At 42.1% G+C, this 26072-nt stretch overlaps 1 protein-coding gene across 2 annotated transcripts in view; it reads right to left on the bottom strand.

Annotated features, from left to right (window-relative positions):
- The window catches only part of CSMD2 (CUB and Sushi multiple domains 2), an 822245-nt gene that overhangs the window by 241432 nt on the left and 554741 nt on the right, over positions 1–26072 (bottom strand). For both annotated transcript variants that reach the window (XM_034413370.3, XM_034413371.3), the window contains 2 exons: positions 16298–16624; positions 5077–5271 (listed from right to left, as the gene is read on the bottom strand). In XM_034413370.3, coding sequence (XP_034269261.2) covers positions 5077–5271; positions 16298–16624 — 522 coding nt within the window. The remainder of the gene's footprint in view (positions 1–5076; positions 5272–16297; positions 16625–26072) is intronic.

Genomic DNA, 26072 nt, shown 5'->3' with positions numbered 1-26072 from the left:
TCCTCCATCCCCCACACCACGCTTCACTGCCAGACCCGACCCTCCCCCTTGTGGGTTATCCCCCATACCCACAGCCCGAATTCCAATCTGACCCTCCCCCTCCCTAGGACCCCTTAAAAATTTGACTAAAAATTTTGTTAAAAAACCCCTCAATCCCCTCGTTTTCACATGCCACCTCTCTGGGTCCCAAAACCCTTCCTTGAGGTGGGCCCTCGATAGTGAGGAGGGCCACATCTGCGAGAAGGGGGAATCTCGCAGCGCAAGAAGATCTGCAGTCGTATACATCTCCAAAATGCAGCGATGGAGGCCCAAAGCTCAGACAGGGGACTTCACAAAAGATGTAACACAGCCAATTGTTCATCGATGTGCTGTTGGTGTCTCAACTGTCCTCCCACAACAGCAGGAGGGTCCTAAAATTATCTCCTCCAATGGGGGCGACCTCCGGCCTGCCCTCTCACAGCGGAACCCCACGGGGCCGTAGATTGAAAAAGTTCTCCCACAGACAAGAGCCATGATGTAATAGAGGACCCCTCAACAGTTGCATCAGTTTGGCTGACCATGGTCGGAAGAAAGATTTATCAGTCTATCAGTCAGTCTATGAGTCACGCCAGGGGTGAAGATGGAAAATCCTTGGCAAAGTCTTATACTCAAGATCATATTCGAGTAAGTCCCGATGAAAAAGGGAAAGAAGGGAAGGGGAAGAAGGAAGAGGGGAAGAAAAGGGGGGGGAGAGAGAGGATTCCCTCAATTAGGGCGAATAATAAGCCCATTTAGGCAGACACAGTACCTGGGAGGGGGAGGAGAAAAGGGCTGGTATCTATGTGACGGAAAACTCCTCCGTCGCCCCCCAGCCCTACATTCCTCAGATAGTTCAGTTCTTCCGGGATAACAAATCCAAACCCCAGCCTCCATTGGATGTCACAGGGGGCCTCCAGGTCCTCTACAGCTGCCAAGATATCCCGGGAGGGGGTCTTTCTTCTCCAGTCCGTTATGCTCCTCTCAGTTTTCACCCTCTAGCAAGGCCCCTTCTCCGGCAATAGGGCCTGAGAACAGCTCCAGTACTTCCATGGGGTGTGCCATGGCCCAGTTTAATGTTGGGGCCGGCCTCACCACCCCCGCTGATATCCACGCCACCATTCCCGGTTTCCAGGGGCCGCTGAGGAAGTTCCTGAGTGGGGCAGATGAAATTTCAACAGGCTGCCACCACTCGCTGCCCCACAGCCATACTTCCCCTTTCACCTTGCTGCTATCGCTGCCCACAAACAAACCACCATAGCACCACTTTCGGCGGCGTTGGAGCAGCGCAGCCAACTTCTTCGCCGGCGCCTCTAGGCATGTCCAGGGGCGAGGGAGATCTCAAAAACCCTCGCCCCCTCCGCTGACTGACCCCCCCGCCGCCAGCAAGCCACATCTCCATATCTCCGTTCTCCGCTCTCTGCTCTCCGCTCGGCTCGGCTCCACTCTCCCTTCTCCTTCTCCTTCCCAGCAGCGCCGCCTATCTCCACTCCCCACTCGGCTCGGCTCTCGGCGGCGTCGGCGGAGTCGGAGCAGCGCGGCCACATTCTCCCTCGCCGCCTCCGACTCCGGGGGCGTCCAGGGGCGAGGAAGATCGCAAAACCCTCGCCCCGAAGCCATCCGACCGAATCAGGGGTCGCTGATGGTCGAGCTCCCCTGCAGCACCCCCTCGAGCCCCAGAAAGTCCTCCATCCAGCCGCAGCACCTCACCTCACGACTGCCATCTTGCGCATGCTTACTTCCCTATAATGGCTAGGTCCCCACATGCAAGCATGGTTTGTTTAGTCACAGTTTGTTTGTAAAAGTACCATGACTGAAGAAGGGACGTGGTGGCTTAGTGGGTAAGACACTGAGCTTGTTGATTGAAAGGTCGGCAGTTCAGCGATTCGAATCCCTAGTGCTGCATAATGGGGTGAGCTCCCGTTACTTGTCCCAGCTGCTGCCAACCTAGCAGTTCGAAAGCCCGTCAAATATGCAAGTAGAAAAATAGGGACCATCTTTGGTGGGAAGGTAACAGTGTTCTGTGCGCCTTTGGCATTCAGTCATGTCGGCCACATGACCACGGAGACGTCTTCAGACAGCGCTGGTTCTTCGGCTTTGAATCGGAGATGACATGGACCCCTAGAGTCGGGAATGACTAGCACATATGTGCGAGGGGAACCTTTACCTTTACCTTTACCATGACTAAGGTCATATACAGTTCTAAATAATAAACAATTGATTGCAGATCATACCAACTTAGTTCTTTTGATAGTTTTAAAGTACTCTGGGTCTTCTTGAAATTAAGGCTGATCCAACTATTTGGCAGATTAAAGTGGTTCACCTTTGCCAAGAGGGTTAGAAAAAAAAAACCCACTGCAGCAAAAATATAAAACATCTCTGTCTCTTTGCTGACATCTAGTGATGGTGAGGATTTATATAAGTCAGGTGTAATAGGGAAAACTCAAGACATTATTAATGAATGACTTACTGCAGTGGTGGGTTTCAAATTTTTTTTACTACCAGTTCTGTGGCCGTGGCTTGGTGGGCGTGGCTTGGTAGGAGTGGCAGGAGAAGGTTACTGCAAAATCCCCATTTCCTCCCAATCAGTTGGGACTTGGAAGGCAGAGAATAGAGGGGAGCAGGATACTGCAAAATCCGCATTTTCTCCCGATCAGCTGGGACTCGGGAGGCAGAGAAAGATGAGGGCGGAGCCAGTCAGAATTTTTACTACCGGTTCTCCGAACTACTCAAAATTTCCGCTACCGGTTCTCCAGAACTGGTTAGAACCTGCTAAAACCCACCTCTGCCTTACTGACATAAAAGGTGCAATATGCAGTCTCTGGTTCAAGTATGAAACTGTTCAAGTATTAGAGAGTTCTGAGCATAAAAGAAAATCTTGGTTATAGTCTTCGTCTATTCCCCCGCCCCAAATTGCCAGATGGATGAGCGATTTTGGAGAAACTGATTTCTGGAACTATTTATCATGAATTCAATGTGTCTGCATTCAAACGATGGCAAGGATATCAGTTGATAGCTGTTCTCTCAAGGAGCAGAAAGAAGGCAGAAAGTTTTAACATTCCTAACATTTTTTTTTTCCATTTCACTTTGCTTCCTTGAAACAGAAAATTCAAATGCTCCCAGAAAACTTTGTGTGAGGGTGGGATGAAGGAGAGTGTTCTGTTGCGTTTGCGATTTAATCTTCCTTTTTAAATCTTTTCTCCATTTTGCTCAGTCATAACTTCAAGTAAGTCAGTTTTCTCCAACTATTAACCCAGCCTGCTTGGCCACTGCCCATATTGGTTGAGGATTATGCAACTTGATATCTACCACATTCAGAAGCCCCAGGTCAGAATCGGGTATCATGAGGCAATTGCTGAGCTGGACACTCATTTCCAAAGCAATTTTTTTGCAGGCTTTTTCACAAGGGGCAGATACTATATGTGCACCAAGATAAATGAGATTCAGAAGTCTTCAGAATTGTTCTTTTATTCAATGCATCAGTTCAAGTGTGACTGTCATGCTTTTTGGCTGGATGCAAATTGATACAATATTTGAAATGAAATGTTCTCTTCCTGAATATACTAAAACTAATAACAATAATCCCCAAAACTGATTGATGGGACAATTGTTTCACGTAATAGAATTTGCACTGGACTAGCCCTGGGGGACCCACAGCTCAGCAGCCGAGTACATGAATGAACTTAATAAAACCCTGGGCAAGGAATGTTCTAGGTAGGATTTCAGTTGCAACTATCCATCTGTCCTCGTGTTTGCCATTTCCAGAGGGAGAATATTTCTCCCTTACATCTTTCTCTTTTTTTTCTCCTGGTGGGAGAATATTTCATGTGGTAATTTTGCCTTCTGTATAGAATTAAGGGAAGGAAGCTAACTAAAGCTGACATAAGTGAGGTTCAAGGGATCAATAAACTGAATTCTTTCCCATTTGGGATGATTTCATCTTTGGTCATTTCCAAACTCCATTAAGAAATCAAGAAGGCATGGAATTACACTGATGAAAATACTGAAATACTGAAATGTGGTTTATCTCACAACATTTTAATGTAGCCTACCTGAAGCTAAATATAGCATTAAATAATCCCACTGAAAACTTAATAGAACAAAAGGGCAAAGAGTCAGAGAGAAAACATAAGTGCAATATTTTTTTTTTAAAAAATATTTTTTTTAAAAAAAAAAATAGTCTAGCAGCTTGTCAGGTGCAAGCAATCGGAACTATGTGTGAATCATCTCAAACAGAAGCAGTATTGTTAGTCACCTATGAATGTTGCCAAATGGACTGCATTCTCATGGGAATGGTCTGGCAAGATTCTGGGAGGGAAGTCAGGCCTGTGTCACTTCCTGCAGTGCAAAGACTCTAAGCTCATCACCCTCTTAATACCTCCCTCCAATCTAGCTGGAGATCCTACCAAAGCAGCTGTAAATCATGCAGGGATATCCAGGAGATGGGGAGGGGGCAGAGGTGGGTTTCAGCAGGTTCTGACCAGTTCTGGAGAACCAGTAGCGGAAATTTTGAGTAGTTTGGAGAACCGGTAGTAAAAATTCTGACTGGCCCTGCCCCCATCTATTCTCTGCCTCCCAAGTCCCAGCTGATCAGGAGGAAATGGGGATTTTGCAGTAACCATCCCCTGGATTGGGGAGGGAATGGAGATTTTAAAGTATACTTCCCCTGGAGTGGGCTGGGAATGGAGATTTTACAGTATCCTTCCCCTGCCACGCCCACCAAACCATGCCCACCAAGCCATGCCCATAGAACCGGTGGAAAAAAATTTGAAACCCACCACTGGGAAGGGGCTATCAAGTCAAGATGCTGTCCACAATCACATGACTAAAGACGGCTCGCTTATTTACATGTGTTATCACACAGGGTGGGGATTTGATCATGTAGTCACAGCTACCATCTTCCCTTCTTTGCTTCCCCCCAAAGGTCCAGATGCTTCTGTAGTTACATCAGTTTGCCTCAAAATTCACAACCATTTGTTCCTCAGATACTTCTTACATTGATTTCTTGCCTTCTCTTAACTGTTATAACTAAGAAAACGGCAACCCAACATAGTAATTTACCTTCACATCTCAGGACTGCGTTATCCCAAACCACATTGCCTTCCTTCAAGACGCAGGTGATTGTTTCTGAGCCATGGGTCCTTATGAAGCCTTCGTCACACAGGAAAGAGACCGAGCTCCCAAGTTGGAGGCTATCACCAAAGCGCTTCCCATTGACCGGAACTCCTGGGTCAGGACACTCATTGTGTCTGAAGGCTGGAAAGAAGCAAGAAAACACGGTGAAGCAAATGCATTTTACCCCAAACAAAATGGCCCTCTGCATTCACCTTAGTCTTCTTGTCTAAACAGATAATAGATTAACAGAATTGGAAGGGACCTTATAGGTCATCTAGTCCAACCCTCCCCCACTCAAGCAGGAGACCCTACACCATTTCTGACAAATGACAGTCCAATCTTTTCTTGAAAGTCTCAAGTGTTGAAGCTCCCACCACTTCCGAAGGCAACTTCTGTTCCATGGGTTGATGGTTCTCACTGTCAGAAAGTTCCTCCTCATTTCTAGGTTGAATCTCTCCTTGGTCAGTTTCCATCCATTATTCCTTGTCTGGCCTTCAGGTGCTTTGGAGAATAGCTTGACCCCCTCCTCTCTGTGGCAGCCCCTCAAGTATTGGAAGAAAGCTATCATGTCTCCTCTGGTCCTTCTCTTCACTAGACTAGCCGTGCCCAGTTCCTGCAACCGTTCTTCATATGTTTTACTCTCCAGTCCCCTAATCCTCCTGGTTGCTCTCCTCTGCCCTTTTTCTAGAGTCTCAACATCTTTTTATAGTGTGGTGACCAAAACTGGATGCAGTACTCTAGCTGTGGTCGTACTAGGACTTTATAGAGTGGTATTAGTACCTCACTTGACCTTGATTGTATCCCTCTGTTAACGCAATTTAGGATTGCATTGGTTTTTTTAGCTGCCGCTGCACACTCCTCACTCATATTTAGCTGATTGTCCACTAAGACTCCAAGATCCCTTTCACAGTCACTGCTATTAAACCTGGTTTCCCCCAGTTTATATGTGTGCTTTTGGTTCTTCTTACCTAAGTGTAAGACTTTACTTTTCTCTAATTGAATTTCATTTTGTTAGATAGGGCCCAGTGTTCAAGTCTGTCAAGATCCTTCTAGGATCTTCCTAGCTTATCTTCTAGGGTGTTAGCTATTCCTGCCAGCTTAGTATCATCTGCAAATTTGGTGAGTTCCCCTTCTATTCCCTCATCTAAGTAGTTTGTGAAGATATTGAACTCAGGGTTCTGTTATTATGGGGAAAAATCAGTCCTCTGTTTTTTTTCCCCATAATAGCAATGCTGTTAATAATTTGGTGTAAAGAAAGGAAGGTGGTGAGGTAGAAACTAGCAGTTCCATACTAGAAAGGGCTGTTGTGGCAACATAGATCAGGTGTTCTAGAGGCCATCAACATAATTGCCTCCATTGCCTTAGAAAGGTATGAAGAAAACCCAAAATTTCAATCCTGGAGCACAGGGTTATATAAAGGGTTCAATTTATGTGTATTGCAGGAGGCAAGTGAATGGCTTCAGTCTGCTTTGCAATAAAGAAAAAAAAAAGCTAGTTATATCTGAGAACCTATCACCAAGTAAGTCAGATACAGGGTTAAGTATCTGGAGTGCTAAGATGTAGAAACATGGCTATGTGAAGGCTGACTGTTGAGTAAGATAAAAGGACTTGACTTGCCCACAACCTCTCAGTGTGAGGCTCCCCGAACTGATGTGTTCAGAGTCACTGTGTCTGAATTGGGTGGCTATATAAATTTGTTTAATAAAAGGGGGAAGGAGGGGGAAAATGAAAAAAGAGGTACTATATAAATGTACATTAAGGATGATATGTGTCTAACCAGCAAAATAGAAAAGAAATTGAAAGGAAAATGTGGGTAAATATAAGATCAGGGTTGCTCAAATACCATCTTGACAAAATATTGAATTGAAAATGGATACAACAATGGAGAGGAAAGGGAGAATGGAGTAGAGGAACAGGTAGGAAGGAGAGAGGAGAAGGGAGGAAAGGAGAGAGAGAAGAAAGGGGAAAGGAAAGGAAGAAAGGGAGGGGAAATAAGAGTAGGAGAGAGGGTTAGAAAGAGAGGAAGAGGGGAGGAGAGGAGGGGAAGGAGAGGATGAAAGAAGAAAGTTGAAAAGAATAGAAGAAGGGAGGGACGGGTAAGAGGAGAGAAGGAAAGTAATGGTTGTTGTGGAAGAAGGGAGATATGGAATGGTAGAAGAGCAACTTCAAATGTATTTTAAAAATGTTAGGGTGAAGAATGAACCAATATGGAAACCAAAATATAATATGTGTGATAAGAATGGTTAAATATATTGTACATTTATATTTGTTTTATGAGAAATTAAAATAAAAAAACTTTTATAAAAAAATGTGTTTAATAAAAATAAATATGCATGGTACAAGAGGAATGTCTATATTCAGAATCAAGTCAGAATAGCCATATTCAATTCTATTGTCCGACCTTGATACAGGATAGAAATCATTGCCTTTAGGGTGTTTTACAAAACCATAAAATAACAATAAAATATGTGCATCTCTAGCTATAAATATTTAATCCATAACTCATATGACATAAACGTTGCCCAGAGAAAATGGGTAGGTATTGAATACCAGATTAAAAGATAAAGTTTTCAATGCCTTAACATAGAGTTCCCCAATTTTTCCGGCTTTGCAGAAAGGCGGGAGGGGGAAGAGAGGATGGTTCCATGTGAACTGTTGCCAAGCACACGGGCAGCACCTTTTGTGCAAGCAGTATGCTCATACACCTGCTGCTCACTTAAATGGAGCACGTGCGTGCTCGCCTGCTGCTCGAGCAAGTAAAGATGATGTGTGCGGGCTCACCAGCCATTTCCGTGGCCTGGTTGCAAATCCCCCAGATAGGAGACCCCTGCCTTAACACATGCCAATAATATAAGGTTTTAGCACACCTTTTCATTTCCTTCCTTCCTTCCTTCCTTCCTTCCTTCCTTCCTTCCTTCCTTCCTTCCTCCATAACTTTACATTCACTTTTCTCAACTTGAGATGTTTCTTCAACCTTAAAATACTCTTAGACTCCTTGAAGTGGATCATATTTGCAGTCAAAAACAGACATTTTTAAAATAGAAGTACACTCCTTTATCAAACAAAATGTTTCGAGGTTTGACAAACAATAACAATTATACCATTTCACTAGGTGGATGAGTAGCTCCAGGGCTATCGGTATGACTTTATGAAGTTTGTGCCCTGTAAGAAATAGCTTGTTTTAGTCTTTCTTTTTCCCATTTTAATCTAAATAAGTGGGAATTTTTAAATATCAACATTTATTGGATTTCTATGCATCTTTGCTGGTGTCTTCAATATAACTCGCTACATAGACTTAATCCATTTCCCATTATTGGCATCTAGGTTTACAACTGCGAGAAAGGAAACTGCTGAAACTGAATATTGCATTCATGGAATCAGGATTCAATAACAACACGTACGACGGTTTATATCTCAGGAGATCTGAAAGACACTTTATTCCCCTTTATTCAATATGTTCATAACAATCAAATGGTGTTCTTGCCATTATAGTTATATTTTCCTTTTTGGAAGAGTAAGATTGTTTGCATGAAGGAGGTCTCCAAAGTTTTAGGCAGGAATGTTTTGCCAATTCAATCTGGAGATGTTACGGGATGAATCTGAGATTTGCCATATGCGAAGTGTATGTTTTAAGACTTGAAGTAGCTTTTCCATGCTTATTGTGACAAGAATAGAATAGAATAACAGAGTTGGAAGGGATCTTGGAGGTTTTCTAGTCCAATTCCCTGCCCAGGCAGGAAACCCTACACCACTTCAGACAAATAGTTATCCAATCTCTTCTTTAAAACTTCCAGTGTTGGAGCATTCACAACTTCTGGAAGCAAGTAGTTCCACTGATTAATTGTTCTACCTGTCAGGAAATTTCTCCTTAGTTCTAAGTTGCTCCTCTCCTTGATTTGTTTCCATCCATTGCTTCTTGTCCTGCCCTCAGGCTCAGGTGCTTTGGAGAATAGCTTGACTCCCTCTTCTTTGTGGCAACCCCTGAGATATTGGAACACTGCTATCATGTCTCCCCTAGTACTTCTCTTCATTAAACTAGACATACCCAGTTCCTGCAACCGTTCTTCATATGTTTTAGCCTCCAGTACCCTAATCATCTTTGTTGCTCTTCTCTGCACTCTTTCTAGAGTCTCAATATCCTTTTTACATCGTGGCGACCAAAACTGAATGGAATATTCCAAGTGTGGCCTTTCCAAGGCATTATAAAGTGGTATTAACACTTCACGTGATCTTGATTCTATCCCTCTGTTTATGCAGCCCAGAACTGTGTTGGCTTTTTTGGCAGCTGCTGCACACGGCTGGCTCATATCTAAATGGTTGTCCACTAGGACTCCGAGATCCCTCTCACAGTTACTACTATTGAGCAAGGTACCACCTATATGGTACCTATGCATTTTGTTTTTCTTGCCTAAATATAGAACCTTACTTTTTTCACCATTGAATTTCATTTTGTTAGAGGATAACTTTCTTACTCCCAATCCAAATCTACACTTTTAAAACTTTACCAACAACTATTTAAGCAAAGACCAAGAACTCCCGAACAACCAAATGACAAAAATAAAGCCCCCTCAACTCCCCAAAAAATATAGTTGTCAGCGTCTCACCGCTGACATAGAAAGGAAGATTAGTGACTTTGATGAACCTGTCCTCTTATCCAGCATGTCAAATTATTTCTTTAATAATAGCAGGTTTGCAGTCGCCAACCAGAAATCCCATTAATCTTGTAGAGCTGTTAACTACTGTTGTAACAAAGGTCGTTTATTATTCTTGCCAAGTCAATCTAATCGTGTTCCATAGAAAATTATAGGAGAGAGCTTTGAGTGTAAATTGCCATGTGAAACTGCCAATCACTTGACTATGAAAAGCTTGGAATTATAAGAGGATCCAAAAATAATGATTGCTTGTGTTTTTGCTACAGGCAATGAAGTTGTTTCTTCACTTTATAGTGTATTTGGTTGTTTCAGGAGTCTTAGTGGGACAATTTAGTTGGTCAATTCAGCCTTTGCAGGATGACAGTGATCATGAAATCACTGCACTGGCTACCACCAGATTTCTAGGCCTAAGTCAGTACCAGGATGTATCAGGTACTGCTTTGCCAAAATCAAATCTGTCCATAAGTAGAGGGCTTGCAAAGCATGGCCTTCCATACTAAATGTGGGAAAGGCACAAAGATGGGAAGATTCAGAGCTACCCACAATGGAGGAATGCTGTGGTGAAGATAATGGAACTTGCTTAGATGGCTAAAGTTGACTTCTTCGATCTGAGAAAAAATAATATTTACTGTATTTTTTGGAGTATAAGACACACCTTTTTTCCCCCTAAAAGGGGGTGAAAATTTGGGTGCATCTTATATACATTCAGCCCACCCATTTTGCCCCCACCCTATGGCCTCTGCCTCCCAGCAATTTACCTCCTTGCAGCAAGCATCAAGAAGAAACAGCCCATTTCAGCTTCAGCACAGCCTAATTAGCACAAGCAGCTGATTGTTAGTTGGATCGGCATCCTGACTCTCAGCTGTTTCAGGCTGCAGGGATTGCCATTGTCTATTGCTGCATGGGCCTTTGCTGCTTGCTGCAAGGAGGTAAATTGCTGGGAGCAGATTTTTTTTTCTTCTGCTAATCAAGCTATGCTGAAAACAAAAATGAAAGTAAAGCAGACTGTTTTCTGTTTGCTGCAACAAGGCAAAATTGCTGGGAGGCAGAGGCAGATTTCTTTTTCTTGTTTTCCTCACCAAAAAAGGTAGGTGTGTCTTATAGTCCGGAGCGTCTTATACTCCAAAAATTTGGTAAGTTAACTATTGACTGGAAACTCCTTTTTGCATAAAAGACAAAAACGAACAAACAAACAAACAAACAAACATGATTTATGGTTTTAACGATCAGACAGGTTGATTATAGAAAGAAGAGAGTTAGATGGTAGAATAAGAAGTAAATTTATAATTGCATTTATAACTATTGTAATTGGAAGATTGGAAGCTACTATGTATCTTTTTTCTTTCTTTTCTATTTTTCCTTTTACTTTCACCCCTTTCTTGTACTTTTAGCTTTCGCTTTGATTTCTTTTTCTTTTTGTTATTTTATATTAGTTTTTATTAGTTTTTTTTAAAAAAAACTTTAATAAAATTGTATATATATATAGAAAAGAGAAATGTTGTATGTGGAATAGATAATAAGCCTCCTGTTCTGGCCTTTGCCCTCTTGAAGTTTCATAAAGTACAGAAATCTATTTCACCAAATCTTTAATCCCAGCTGAATGTTTATGTGTATCCATCTGTGGGTGGGAAGGTTTATTTGTTTTGGTACAGGTAGTCCTCAATTTACAACAGTTCATTTAGTGACCATTCGATGTTACAACGACACTGAAAAAAGTGACTTATGACCATTTTTCCCACTTATGACCATTGCCCCATCCACACGGTCACATAATAAGCAAAGTCAATGGGAAAATCAGATTCACTTAACAACCATGTTACTAATTTAACTGCAGTGATTCATTTAACAAGAGCCTTGGTAGTACAGTGGTCTAAGGCACCCTGTTATTAAGCTGGTTATTAAGACCAGCTGCCTGCAATTACTGCAGGTTCGAATCTCGCCAAGGCTCAAGGTTGACTCAGCCTTCTATCCTTTCTAAGGTAGGTAAATTGAGGACCCAGTTTGTGGGGGCAATAAGCTGACTTTGTATAAATATACAAGAGGATGAAGGCTATTGCTGAGCACATTGTAAGCCGCCCTGAGTCTCCGGAGAAGGGTGGCATATAAATCAAATTAAAAAACAACAACAACAACAACAACAAAAAAACCAAATATGGCAAGAAAAATCGTAAAACGGGGCAAAGCTCACTTAAGAAATTTCTCACAAAAATTCTAGGCTCAATTGTGGTCGTAAGTCGGGGACTACCTGTGCATTGTTAATATATTTTTTACTTTGTTTTATGTTACATAAAGTCTACAGATTGGGGCAGATTCCAAGCTAAAAAAAAAAAAAAGCAATAAAAACATTTTTAATCCATTAAAACTTTATCAATCAATCAATCAATTTTATTACACTCACAGACCAGCGTTAAAATTGTATTTATATATCTCTTTATATAAAATTAACTAACTTTATTTTCTGGGGTTTTGACCTTTTCCCAAAATCATATATGATTTAATGGTCGGTTTAAACTTTTATAGTGCTAAATTTAAGGATTCATAACAAAGATTTATATTATGAGCCTGTTCTCACAGTATAAGAACTAGTATAATTTTAAGACATATTGTGACTCGCACGGGTTTTAAATTTTTCTATGTGAATGGATTGAATATTGCACTATTTTCAAATTCCCTTAGACAAGATTTGTTCAAAAGCACTGAAGAGTCAGAGAATACATGTTCTAGTGGAACATTTTTGGGGGGGGACCATAATCAATTTTTGATGTTATCCTCCACTGTCAACCTCAGGAGTACAATGCTTAAATTATTATCAAAGCTTTTATTAAAAGTTAGCTCTTACCTACTGTCTACAGATTGGGGCAAGTCCCAAGTTTAACAAACAAATTAAAGTTAGCTCTTTATGTTACCTACTGTCTACAGATTGGGGCAGTTTAGCTCTTGTGTTACTCCTATCCCACATTATTGACTTATCTTCCTGAATATGGCGTGTGTCAGTGGTGGGTTTCAAATTTTTTTACTACTGGTTCTGTAGATGCGGCTTGGTGGGCGTGGCTTGGTACGCGTGACAGGGGGAGGATACTGTAAATCTCCATTCTCTCCCTACTCCAGGGGAAGGTTACTGCAAAATCCCCATTTCCTCCCGATCAGCTGGGACTCAGGAAGCAGAGAATAGATGGGGGCGGGGCCAGTCAGAGGTGGTATTTACCGGATCTCCGAACTACTCAAAATTTCTGCTACCGGTTCTCCAGAACTGGTCAGAACCTGCTGAAACCCACCTCTGGTGTGTGTGTGTGTGTGTGTAGGTAGGATGGAAATTAGGGAGGTATGTATGTAACTTTGGGCAACTATAGGAAGTCCTCTACTTACAACCATTTGCTTAGCGAGAGTTCAAAGTTACAATGGGCATCCAGAAAAGTGAATTATGATCGGTTTTCACACTTGTGACTGTCACAGCATCAAAATTCAGGTGCTTGGCAACCCACATATATTTACGATGGTTGCAGGATCACATTTGCGACCTTTCCGGTTGACATCTGACAAACAAATGGGGGAGGTGGATTTGCTTAACAACTGAGTGGCTCACTTAACAATTGTAGTGATTCTTTCGAAAACTGTAGCAAAAATGGTCATTAAATCAGGTGTGACTCACTCAACAACCACCTTGCTTAGCAATGGAAACTCTGGCTTCAGTTGTGGTTGTAAGTTGAGGTCTTCCTGTACTGCAGAATTAAAAACTGAACCCAAATCTATTCGCTTGCCACGTCAATCAATTCAGAGAGACCTGCAACACATTTTTAACTTAATTGTTGCTCCTACTTAATGCTATTTCTCATTCCGCAAAGATGTGAAAACAGGGATTGCCAGATTTTAGTCAAAATATGCAGCCTGGCCTTAAATATTCAAAAGCTCCAAATATGTATACGCCACACATCCCTTCGGGAGTCAGTAGAACTTTGCAGCTGCAAAGCATATTAACATCAAATGATGTTGACATTTGTCATTCACTTATGAAGTTTAATTTACCTGAAAATTATCTGAAAAGAGGATGCAGAACAGATAGTTGCAAGCAAATAACGCTATCTATATTAGGAAAGACAGTGAGAATTTACAACGGGGGAAAAAACACGTTAAAGAACCGGATAAATTGACATGTCAAAGAATGAAAGAAGGGCAATTTGCATTTTAAAAAGATTCTCAAGCAATTTATATTCAGCAACATAAATTAAAGGAAGATATGCACAGAGGCTCCATATGTTAGAAAACATGGTGAAAGTACAGTAGTGATGATCTCTTGGATCATCACTACTGTTTTAAGTTTCAAGAGCATGTGGTAGATGCATTCTAAGTTGGTTGGTTCCCAGTTTGCTTCTGGGCCCAATTCAAGCTGCTGATTTTCACTTCTGAAACACTAAATAGCATAGGGCCAAGCTATTTGAAGGACTACCTCTTCCTGGTTATACCTACCCATCCTAAAATATATGAAGAACGGTTGCAGGAACTGGGTATGTCTAGTTTAATGAAAAGAAGGACGAGGGGAGACATGATAGCAGTGTTCCAATATCTCAGGGGCTGCCACAAAGAAGAGGGAGTCAAGCTATTCTCCAAAGCCCCTGAGGGCAGGACAAGAAACAATGGGTGGAAACTAATCAAGGAGAGAAGCAAGCTAAAACTAAGGAGAAATTTCCTAACAGTTAGAACAATTAATCAGAGGAACAATTTGATTTCATAAGTTATGGGTGCTCCATCACTGAGGTTTTTAAGAAGAGATTTGTCTCAAATGATATAGGGCCATGATGGCGAACCTATGACACACGTGCCACAGGTGGCACATGGAATCGTATCAGTGAGCACACAAGTGTTGCCCTAACTCAGCTCCAGTGTGCATGCATGCGCCAGCCAGCTGATTTTCAGGCCTTCCGGGCCCACCAGAAGTCGGGATACAGGCTGTTTCCGGCCTCCGGGGAGGTGGGGGTGGGAAGGCAGTTTTCGCCCTCCCCAGGCTCCTAGAAAGACTCTGGAGCCTGGAGAGGGCGAAAAACAGGCCTACCGGGCCCACCATGCCTTCATGTGCCAAAAGTGGGGAGAGCGCAGGGGGTCACACACGCATGTATAGGGGGCGGGGCGCATTGAATTATGGGTGTGGGCATGCGCGCATGACACCCACCCACCCACTGCGCTCCCCCTGCTTTTGGCACATGACGGCAAAAAGGTTAGCCATCACTGATATAGGATCTCCTGCTTGAGCAGGTATTGGACTAGAAGACCAGAACCAAGGTTCCTTTCAACACTATTGTTCTGTTATCCCATCAGATCTTCCAGGAGGGACATTTTATAGGTCCCGTGTATTAAGGTCTTTCAACTGGTGGGACACAGGAGACAAACATTTTCTGCCACTGTAGTCCTTCTATATGTTTCTATTTATGTTTTATTGTTGGTTTTATTGCAACAACCCCTACTGTTCTGCCCCAGCTACGGACCCCAAAGAACGCAGCACACACAAAGTCCATTCAAACCTTAGTTTACTGAATAAACCAGTTTTTTACAGCAATGTTAATGCAATTAATTAACAGCCACCAAGAATTCAAAGAATAATAACTGAAAGCTTAGTATGGTTGGAAGAATGCCCAGAAGCAATTTGCAGGAAGTTGATAAGATAAGCAAGACAAGACATGAAGGTATGTGAACTAAGTTGTTCCCTGCAAATTGCTTCAGTTGGCGTTCCTCCTTAAATAGGCTAAGGGAGTGGCCAATTAGCCCCAAGCCTTACTCTTGAGGAGACCTCCTCCTGAGGAGCCACTCCTGCCTTTTGGCAGCTCTGCGCGCCTGTGCATTGAGAAGAGGTTCGTCCTCTTCTTCCTCTTCACTTAAGGGAGCTTCTGGAGGTTCTGAAGGCCCTGGCTGAATCCCCACTCCTGGCCACCACTCTTCTCTAGCCTCCTCATTGTCCGACTCAAGTGCCAGCTGCACAGGCTACTGGCGCAGCACCACACCAGCGTCCTCGCTGTCTGAATCAGCTACTAGCTGCACAGGCCGCGTACGGGCCACAACACCTACTTGCTTTGTGCGAGATGGGAGACCATGTGAATTTGATCAATACAGTAAGTAAATAAAACTCCTTTGGAAGCCTTGATGGTTCACAAATGGCTGTGATGCTGAGTGTGCGCCCCCCCCCCCAAACAGGATATTATCTCCATCCTAGTAGAACCTTTGCGGAGCCCAAAATGACTCCTGCTCACAAATATGAAGCTAGAGGGTCATGCTTTCTTGTGTAGCACGTCAGTCACCTATTTAACTTACTATTTAAGATTGCTTAAGACTGGAAGCCTTCTATCATGAGAAATACCCTAGAGAAAACAAAACCATCAGACCCAATATTGATTTACCAGCAGTAGCATTTGTACTGATCTGTGCATTTCTAAGCTGCCACTCTGATTGAAAACGACAAAGAGGTAGCCCTGAATGCTTCCTTGCACACCTGTTCGTATAGTATCATCTTTTGCTTTCGGTTGACTTACTGGTAAATGTGATGTTGAAGCCACGTTTCTCGGTGGAGTGATCTGTCTGGAATTCCAGCCTGGCAACATGGCCACTGCTGGTCAGAGAAGATGGGAGTTGGCTTCCAGAGAAGGTCCCGAGGGTGGGTGATTCAGCTGTTCCACCATCCTTCACCGCCAAGAAGTCAAACTGAGGCTCCACGTCAAAATCATTGAAAGCCAAATGGATCCGACTTTCAGGTTTTGCGATGATTAGCCAAACGCAGTGCAAGCTGCTGCCATATTCCTCGGGGTAATTCGGGGAGAGCACAATCCCAGATGGACTGGTGAAATTGAAGAAGCAGGAAACTGCAGTGAAAAAACAAAAGGAAGGAAGGAAGGAAGGAAGGAAGGAAGGAAGGAAGGAAGGAAGGAAGGAAGGAAGGAAGGAGGAGAGGAGACAAGTGTCACTGTGCATGCAACTTAATAGATGAATTTAATGCCAGTTCTTTGCATTTTTGAGGTTGTAAAGACAATGTAAAAAGAGAAACAGAAAATGAAACTCAAGAATTGCTATCTTGTCAATTAAATATAAAATTATCTATTTTTCAAAGCAGCTTTTCCCCCTTTAATCTTTGTTTTGTTTTCTATTTTCCTTCTTTGGAATATTCATAAACAGTAACAATTATAGACTGGAGATCTCAGTATTACATATCAAACTACAAACAGAAATCCTTATTATATTACAAAATAATTATATGCAGTTTGCGATAGTTTTATCAATGCCACACTTAGCTTTATTTGTACAATTGAAGTAACTGTACGGCCATTAACACCCCAAATTTATACTGATGTAATTTTTTTCTTATCTTTAAAAGTTTTGTTTTTTTGTAGAAATGCCACCGTACCTAACTGATATCTGAATTTTGCTTAATGTATTAATTGGCTCTTTTATAAAATAAAACAATTAAACTACCAAATTGGGGGGGGGGAGAATTGCTGTCCTCTTTGATTGAAGAGCAATTTTGAAGAGTGAAGTATAATTAAAAACAACAATCATAAGTATGATACAAGGTTCAACTTTTCCACCGCCCAGTTTCAATAAATAAGTAGGAATTTTCAAAGGGATTTTCATTTGGGGGAAAGTAGGTCTGAATTCAAGTTGAAAATGCAATAAAGGAAGAAGGCAAAATTTACTGACCCTAAAGGAGTCTTCACTAATGTGCTTTACAGGATAAGTAATTAAAGTGAAAAAAAAACACCACTCTTTACATAATATGCCAGTTAAAACTGTGTATATGAAGTTGTGGAAAACAACTCAATTCTTAGAACTTAGCAATGTTAAATATGAGATACAGCAATTGGATATGATAAAATTATTTGGTTGTTTCAGGCATTCCAAGCCTATTTGTGTATTTGCTGGATTTAAATATTTTTTTTTGAACATACAGTATTTGAAATAATGTTCTGACAAAAGGTTTTGAAATTGGCCACTGACATTGATTTAATGACTGATAGAATAAGATCAAACTGTACATTAAGATGCAAATTCTTATATAAGCATATGCCTGTTTTTCCTTGTTCTACTGCAGGCTCTTATTTTTATTGATTTTTCTTGTTGTTTTAGATTCAGATGGTGCTTTCCCTTCAGAAATCCAAGGGGGCATAAAGGAATTCTTTCACTTACTGTCAAAAAAAGCAGAGGAAAAAGTTTCTTTTGTAAGGAACAAAAATTAATGATAATACAGGTAAGTCTTCGCCAGTGGTGGGTTCCTCCCGGTTCGGCCGAGCCGGTAGCGGTGACGTTATGACATCACCGAACCGGTTGTCTTTGTTTGGGAGCTGGGCTCTCCCCCCCCAGCGTTATTCTTACCTTTTATTTGGCCCCACCCCCAATCTATTCGCTGCCTCCCGAGTCCCAGCTGATCGGCTAGAAGGAAAAAACTGTTTAAATTCTTGCCGCGGGGCTTCAAAGTGCCGCCCTACAGCTGATCAGTGTTAAAAGGCAGTGTGGTGGTAGACCGGTGCCTCCAAAAACGAATGATGTGATTTCACCACTGCCCATGGAATTACTGACATTAGTAAATGAGGAAAAAGAGGTAACAATTCTGTCTTGAGACAGACACATGGACACACATAGAGGGTGAAGTATGGACAATACTGAAAGTAGTACCTGCTACTCATGTGAAAAGTAATCTATAGTGGAACCAATGTAATAATTTTCATTAAGACCTAACACTGTCTTGTTTAAAATAATGTTTGCTATGAACAGAGCGAGGTAAATTTGTTTTGTTTCTATAACATTAACTTCTAAGTACAAGTATATTTTATAATTATACCTTTAAGCATTTGGATTTTTTTTAAAAAAAAACCTTTTACATAAACATTTTTGCAACTGTCTTCCTCAATATGCCTTTTATTTTTTTCTAAACAAATTTCCCTAATATACAGTATACTGTGTTGTATGAAATTTCTACAATACTTTTTTTTTTATTTCAATATTCTGAGTGTTGAATGGCATGCAACCTTCCAGAGAAATACAAAAATCTGAAGACAGCATTTCAGTTTGTACAACAACCTCAAGCTGCACCAAGATAAATCTATATTTATTAATTAAACAACTTTATAGAACCATTTATCCATCCTGACAAACCTTTCAGTGACCAATAATTTATAAAGCCCAATTAAAACACCTATTTAAAAAAAAAAGAAGTCAAATCATCCCTAAGAATTCTCCAACAGAATAAAACAACACATACATGCCAGCTCCACTAACTTCCTAGCCCCCCCAACATAGTGGGGGAGGGGGGGCATACCTGTAGATCTTCAAGTCTTTCAGAAAGCCAATAGGATATCTGAACTTCGGGAGAGGAGTGTTCCATAATGTTTGTTGAATTGTAAACCAAACAACTTTTGCCCAATTATAGAAACTTAGAGTAAAGAATAAATGGTCCAAGGTATCTAGAGGATAATTAGATAACAGGCTCGTTTATCATACCAATGAGAGAGAAGAGATAAATTAGATAGCGGCAATAGAAAAAAAATAACTGTACAGTTGAATTATGGAGTGCTTATGGAACAGCTTGCCTCCAGAAGTTGTGAGTTTTCCATCACTGGAGGTTTTTCAGAAGAGATTGGACATCCATTTGTCCGGAATGGTATAGGATCTCCTCCTTTGACCAAGGGGTTGGACTAGAAGACTTCAAAGGCAACTTCCAGTTCTGTTTTACTGTTACTGTTATTGAAGAACAATTTAAAGTCACCACAACAGAACCCCCTTTCCTATTTCTGTTCTCCAACCATATTGGATATTCTCCAAGAAAGAAAATGAGAATATACTTTAAATCAGTGGTGAAATGGCTTGGGGGGTGTGTGTGTTGGGTTAATATGACTGAGTGGTCGTGGCCAACTTTTTTTTTTTAACTTTTAAAACCATTTTTTCTACAACATCTTTGGCAGAAGAGGTTGTGAAAAAAATGCTTTTAAAAGCCTCTGACGATCCCAGCTCACTTGCCTGATCGGCAGAGGCTTTTTTTCCTTTTAAAAACATTTTTTCTATAACCTCTTCAGCCAAAGAGGTTGTAGAAAAACTGCTTTTAAAAGCCTCTGATGATCCCAGCTGAGCCGCGCGATCATCAGAGGCTTTTTTTTCCCCTACTTTTAAAAGCATTTTTTCGGCCAAAGGGGTTGTAGAAAAAATGCTTTTAAAAATTAAAAAAAAAAGTCTCTGATGATTGTGTGGCTCAGCTGGACATGGTGGGGGGGCACGGATTTTTGCTACTGGTTCTCTGAACCACCCGTCTCCATCGCTACCGGATCAGGCGATCTGGTCCGAACTGGGAGCATTTCATCCCTGCTTTAAATCTTATATAAATAAATCCCTTAGAATTGAATTATAGTTGTAATAAAGGAAAACCAATGCAATTTCTATGCTTTTATTTTAAATTTGTTGTAAAGTCATCTCTACCTCTTTGGATGCTAAATTCTAGAATACAACCCCATCTTGGGTAAAGGGTTTGGTTTGGTTTGAAAGGCCACCATTCAGTTTACCTGACTATCATTGGATTTGGTGTTATAAAAGACAGGGGGAAAAGTCTCCTTCCTATCCATCTCTGTCCACAGTCGCATGGTGTGAACATCCTTCACCAGAGGATGAATATACAGAATATCTGCACCAGTCTCTGCTTACTATGGGAGAAGACAGTTGAGCCCTTCTTCCAATATGTCAAGTATCCATTTCTAGAATATGGAGGCTACACCAGTGGTGGATTGCCCCCGGTTCGGACTGGTTCTATAGAACCGGTAGTAAAACCAGTGGGAGGCTCCGCCCACTGACCCCGACGTCATCAGAACACTTCTGCGCGTGTGCAGAAGAGCGCGCGTGCACGCGACCCCATTGCAAACTGATAGTAAAGGTAAGTAGAACCCACCCCTGGGCTACACGTTCCTCCCAACTGTCACCTTTCCCAAAACTGCAAACTCTTTTTCTCCTACTTCTCTCTTCCTCAGGATTTCTGGCTATTTTAAAATCTAAAAGTTATCCCTTCTGTTCATCAAGCGGCTGAGCTTCCTACTTTGCCCACCCTTTCCCCAGCCCTCCTGGGCTTAATTCCAAACAGCTGCTATGGGCAGAAGCCAAATTATATCTCTCCCTTGGACTTGCCATGATAATTTTATACACCTCTATCACATCCCCCCCTCCCCATTCCCGAAAGAGGTTCCGACATTCTGCAGATAGCAGGCATGGGTGGTTAGACAAGTACCAAGCGAGGACCGAGAAAAAGTCGCCATTGTGTTCCCTGAGCAGAGTGCAAGGAATCTACTGCTGAGTCCAGCAAAGAAAACAACTATATTCCAGCTCCTGATAGGCATCTCCATGCCAATTTAAGGCAAAACCGCTCCCCGTCCTCTGCCATTATGCCATCATCAGGAGGGGGACCAGCAGCTTCAGCTAACGAGGTGTGAAGACAGATGGTGGGAAAGTAAAGGCAATTAAGAAAAAAATGTTTAGAGCACATCTGCAAATATGGAGCCTGCTCAGCCGTCCAGAGGGAGCTTTTACCACACTGTGGCGGATGAGGTCTATTGGCTTCCCGTAGCAAAGAGGATCTTTAATTGGACCCATCTCTTGGATGTCCAGTCCACTGACAGCTAGGCTGGTTTTTTATATATATTTTTTAATATATAATTTGATTTATATGCCACCCTTCTCCGGAGACTCAGGGCGGCTTACAATGCATTAAGCAACAGCCTTCATACTTTTGTATATTTTTACAAAGTCAGCTTATTGCCCCCACAGACTGGGTTCTCAATTTACCTACCTTAGAAAGGATGGAAGGCTTAGTCAACCTTGAGCCTGGCAAGATTCGAACTTACTAATTGCAGACAGCTGGAGTTAAATTACAATGCACTAGTCTGCTGAGCTATCCAGCTATCCTGCAAACATTTGCCTTCCACATTTTGCCTGCCTCCTCCTGGTCCTAGCCCATCATCTACAGCCCACAGCAGACATTTCGTGCTAATTAACAAGCACGAATATAATGATGCTCAGATGAGCTTTCTTAAACATATAACTATAATGAACTGGGCCGGTTTGTCATGTCTTTGCTTGTATTTTCTCCTTGCCAAAGGGCCTAATGGCTGCATTTTATCTTTTAGCGGCTAAACAGAGGCTGACAAACTTCTATTGGCTTCACTGTAAACACGGTGTGTTTGTTTTAATTAGGGTGATGAGGAGTAGAGTTGAGTTGTCCAAAGGAGTTTTTATTTGGATGGGCTGAGGGAAGGAGGTAGTGTAAAGATTTGCACCAAATACTCGGTTTTGTTTTATGTTTGTGTATGTATCAGTGGTGGGTTTCAATTTTTTTTACTACCGGTTCTGTGGGTGTGGCTTGGTGGGCGTGCCATGGCATGGCTTGGTGGGTGCGGCAGGGAAAGGATACTGTAAAATCACCATTCCTACCCCACTCCAGGGGAAGGATACTGCAAAATCCCCATTTCCTCCCAATCAGCTGGGACTTGGGAGGCAGAGAATAGATGGAGGTGGGGCCCGTCAGAGGTGGCATTTACCAGTTCTCCGAACTACTCAAAATTTCCACTACTGGTTCTCCAGAACTGGTCAGAACCTGCTGAAACCCACCTCTGGTATGTATGTATGTATGTATGTATGTATGTATGTATGTATGTATCAGTGGTGGGTTGCTACCAGTTCTCCCCAGTTTGGGAGAGCTGATAGCGAAAATCTTGACATGAGAGCGAACCGGTTCGCTCCGACCATCAGCTGGGCCCTCCCACCTGCCCGCCCCCATGCTATACATACCTTTATTCCTTCGTTTTTAGCCCAGCTGTAAGGCGTGGCAGAGTGGATTGCCATGCCTCAGCAGTTTCAAAATTCAATGCACTTTTATTTTTTTAATAGTTTTTTTATTTTTATAATTTAATTTATATACCACCCTTCTCCTGAAGGACTCGGGGCGGTGTATAGCCAATTAAAACACAAGATACAAACAATAGTTTTAAAATAGTTAAAAGTATTAAACAATTTCGGCCCGAATTTAAAACCCAAAATTTAAAACACCCAATTTAAAATCATTTACATAGTCTGGCGGAACAACAGGGTTTTAAGGGCACAGCGAAACACACGGAGGTCGGAGATCTTGTGTATTTCTGGGGGCAGTTCGTTCCACAGGGCAGGAGCTCCCACAAAGAAGGCCCTTCCCCTGGGTGTCACCAGCCAACATAACTTGGCCGATGGCACCCTGAGGAGTCCCTCTCTGTGGGAGCGAATTGGCTGGTGGGAGGCTACTGGTGGCAGAAGTCGGTCTCAAAGGTACCCAGGTCCTAAGCCATGGAGCACTTTAAAGGTGGTAACCAATACCTTGAATCGCACCTGGAAGACCACTGGGAGCCAGTGCACCTCCTGCAGGAGAGGTGTCACATGGGCTCAACAAGTTGCACCCATAACCACCCATGCGGCCGCATTCTGGACCAGTTGGAGCTTCCGAGTGCTCTTCAAGGGGAGCCCCATGTAGAGAGCATTACAGTAGTCCAGCCGGGAGGTGACAAGGGCGTGAGTGACCATGTGTAAGGTGTCCCGGTCCAAAAAGGGCCACAACTGGCGGATCCGGTGCACCTGATAAAAAGCCCCCCTGGCCACGGCCGTCATATGCTCTTCTAAAGACAGCCGTGCGTCCACGAGGACACCCAGATTGCGAGCCCTCTCTGTGGGGGGTAAAGATTCACCCCCAATAGTCAGCGATGGCACCAGCTGACTATATCGGGACGCCGGAAGCCACAGCCACTTGGTCTTGGAAGGGTTGAGTCTGAGCTTGTTCCTCCCCATCCAGACCCGCACGGCCTCCAGGCAGCAGGACATAACATCAAGGGCATCATTGGGGTGGTCTGGGGTGGAGATGTACAACTGAGTGTCATCAGCGTACTGATGGACTCTCACCCCAAAACCATGGATAATCTCACTCAGTGGCTTCACATAAATGTGAAGCACAAGTTTGGTATGCGTGCGAGTAGCAAACCATTAGAACCCACCACTGGTATGAATGTATGTATCTAAAGGAAGCTCAAATACTTTGACCACCAAATGGGAAGAGAGGGCTCATTGGGAAAGACCCTGCTGTTGGGAAAGATGGAATGCATAAGGAAAAGGCAACGTCAGAGGATGAGATGGTTAGATACAGTAGTGTCATTGATGTGATGAACATGAGTTTGGGCAAACTCCAGGAGACAGTGGAGGTCAGGGGGCCCAGTGTGCTATGGGTTCATGCCGTTGTGAAGAGTCAGACAAATTTTGCAACTGAACAAAAACAAATGTATTTATCTGCATATGAAAAAAAAACCAGGAGACCATATTTCTCTTTCTTAGCACTTTTCTATCAAAGTTTGAGTGAATTGAATGATAGAAAAGTAGTTTGGAGCCAAAGGGTAGAACGCGCCAGTTTTGATCATTTCAAAGGTGATAAAACTTTGCTGGAGAGAACATTTCCTGAGGCTCCAAACCAGGGGTTGGTTCTAAAATTTTTTACTACCAGTTCTGTGGGCGTGGCTTATTTTGTGGGCGTGGTTTGATAGTCATGTGACAATTCTTTAGGATTTAGCAGAGGTACTGGTCTACCAGGCTTTTAACTGCTTGCAGAGCTGTACCGGTCTACCCATTTGTTCTTGGAGTGTTCCGGTCTACCCATTTATTTTTGGAGGCACCGGTCTACCCATCTGTTTCTCAAGCGCACTGGTCTACCAACACACTGCCTTTTAACACTGATCAGCTGTAGGGCAGCCCTTTGAAACCCCGCGGCAAGAGTTTAAAAAGTTTTAAACTCTTTAAACGATCAGCTGGGACTCGGGAGGCAGCGAATAGATTGGGGCGGGGCCAAATAAAAGGTAAGAATAACGCGGGTGGGTGGGTGGGAGGGTCCAGCTCCCCGAACAAAGAGAACCGGTTTGGTGACATCTTATCGTCACTGCTACCGGCTCTGCCGAACCAGGAGGAACCCATCACTGCTCCAAACATCTTGAAACATCTATATACTGAGACAAAAAGAACTAGGAACTCAAACCAGAACTAATGAAAAACAAAAACAGAAAAACCAGTACTAAGTAGAAAATTCCCTTTGCACTGAACTTTTAATTCATTTCTTGAAGGAAATATTGCTTGCAAAATTCCTTGGAAAGGGAAGAGAATATGGAACAATTTTTTTGAAAATCCTTAGGGTTTTTGCAGTGATTTAATGATGAAGTGACTAAAGGTTATGTGTGAGAGTCATTAATCTGTTTTCAGTGTTTTTAAACATTTCTGAAAGATTTAAAAAATCTGCAGTCTCTCTGGCTTTCTCAGCTCCTATTAATCCAGAGGGAGGAGATGAAGAAAGTTGTCCTCATCCTTCCCCATCAAAAAAACCCCAATGATGCTTTTTTTTTCAGCTTTGTTTATTGTTACCATGACTCCCAGGAGGAAAAAAAATCCTGCCTTAAAAAAAAAATATTTTTCAAATTAGAGAAGTCCCCTGTACCAAAACATTGTGACACATTACCCTTTTAAAGGGATAATGACCCCAATGGTTAGAATTTTATTGCAATTCAGCTTGAACAAAAAATAAATCTACCTTTAATTTTAATCATTAAATGTTCCTCTGTATATTAAATGTTTATCTGTATATCAGATAAAAAAGTGGCATAATCTTACACAATTGTAAAAAAAAAAAATGGAAGTAAGAGAAAAATCCCTAATAATAATATTTAAAATCTTAATTTAATGAGGAGGATGGGCTGCTTATTTTTGAATAATCCCCAACATGTAAAGCTGAAAACAGAAAGAAAAGGTGTTTCTTAAATCAGCTTCTTTTGAATTCCTCTTAAAATGCTGCCACTTATAAAATATTGCAGGCTTAAATTTCTTTCAGGTTTCTCTTTCTCTCAGCCTAGTTCGAACTGAGGTAATATCTCTTCTTTTTCAGTTCTGGTGCTGGTAAATTTGTCTGTATGCATTGCAATAATTTCTTCACTGAATTTGCAAATCCCTGGTCCCTTCATCTTTGAACCCATATCTTTAACTGAGTTGCTTAAAGACTACAAACTACATTTACATGACTTACCACATCTGATTCATTTTAAACCAGATGTTAGTTAAACTTAAGCCTGGTTTTGTAGTTTAATACAAACTCAATCTATTTGGATCTTTTAGGGGGGGGGCTGCTGCCGCTGCCGGAGCGTGTTTGCAGCAGCTGCTCTTGGTTTTATTTTATTCTATTTTATCAATTTTTAGTATACCCATTGGAGCCTTTTTATTTAAATAATATTTTTTTGG

This window comes from Pantherophis guttatus, chromosome 10 (assembly GCF_059756535.1).
Source record: "Pantherophis guttatus breed Tessera chromosome 10, ASM5975653v1, whole genome shotgun sequence".
NCBI classification, from domain to species: Eukaryota; Metazoa; Chordata; class Lepidosauria; order Squamata; family Colubridae; genus Pantherophis; species Pantherophis guttatus.
Note: the sequence above shows the minus strand (reverse complement) of the source record. Positions and strands in the feature narration are given on the sequence as shown.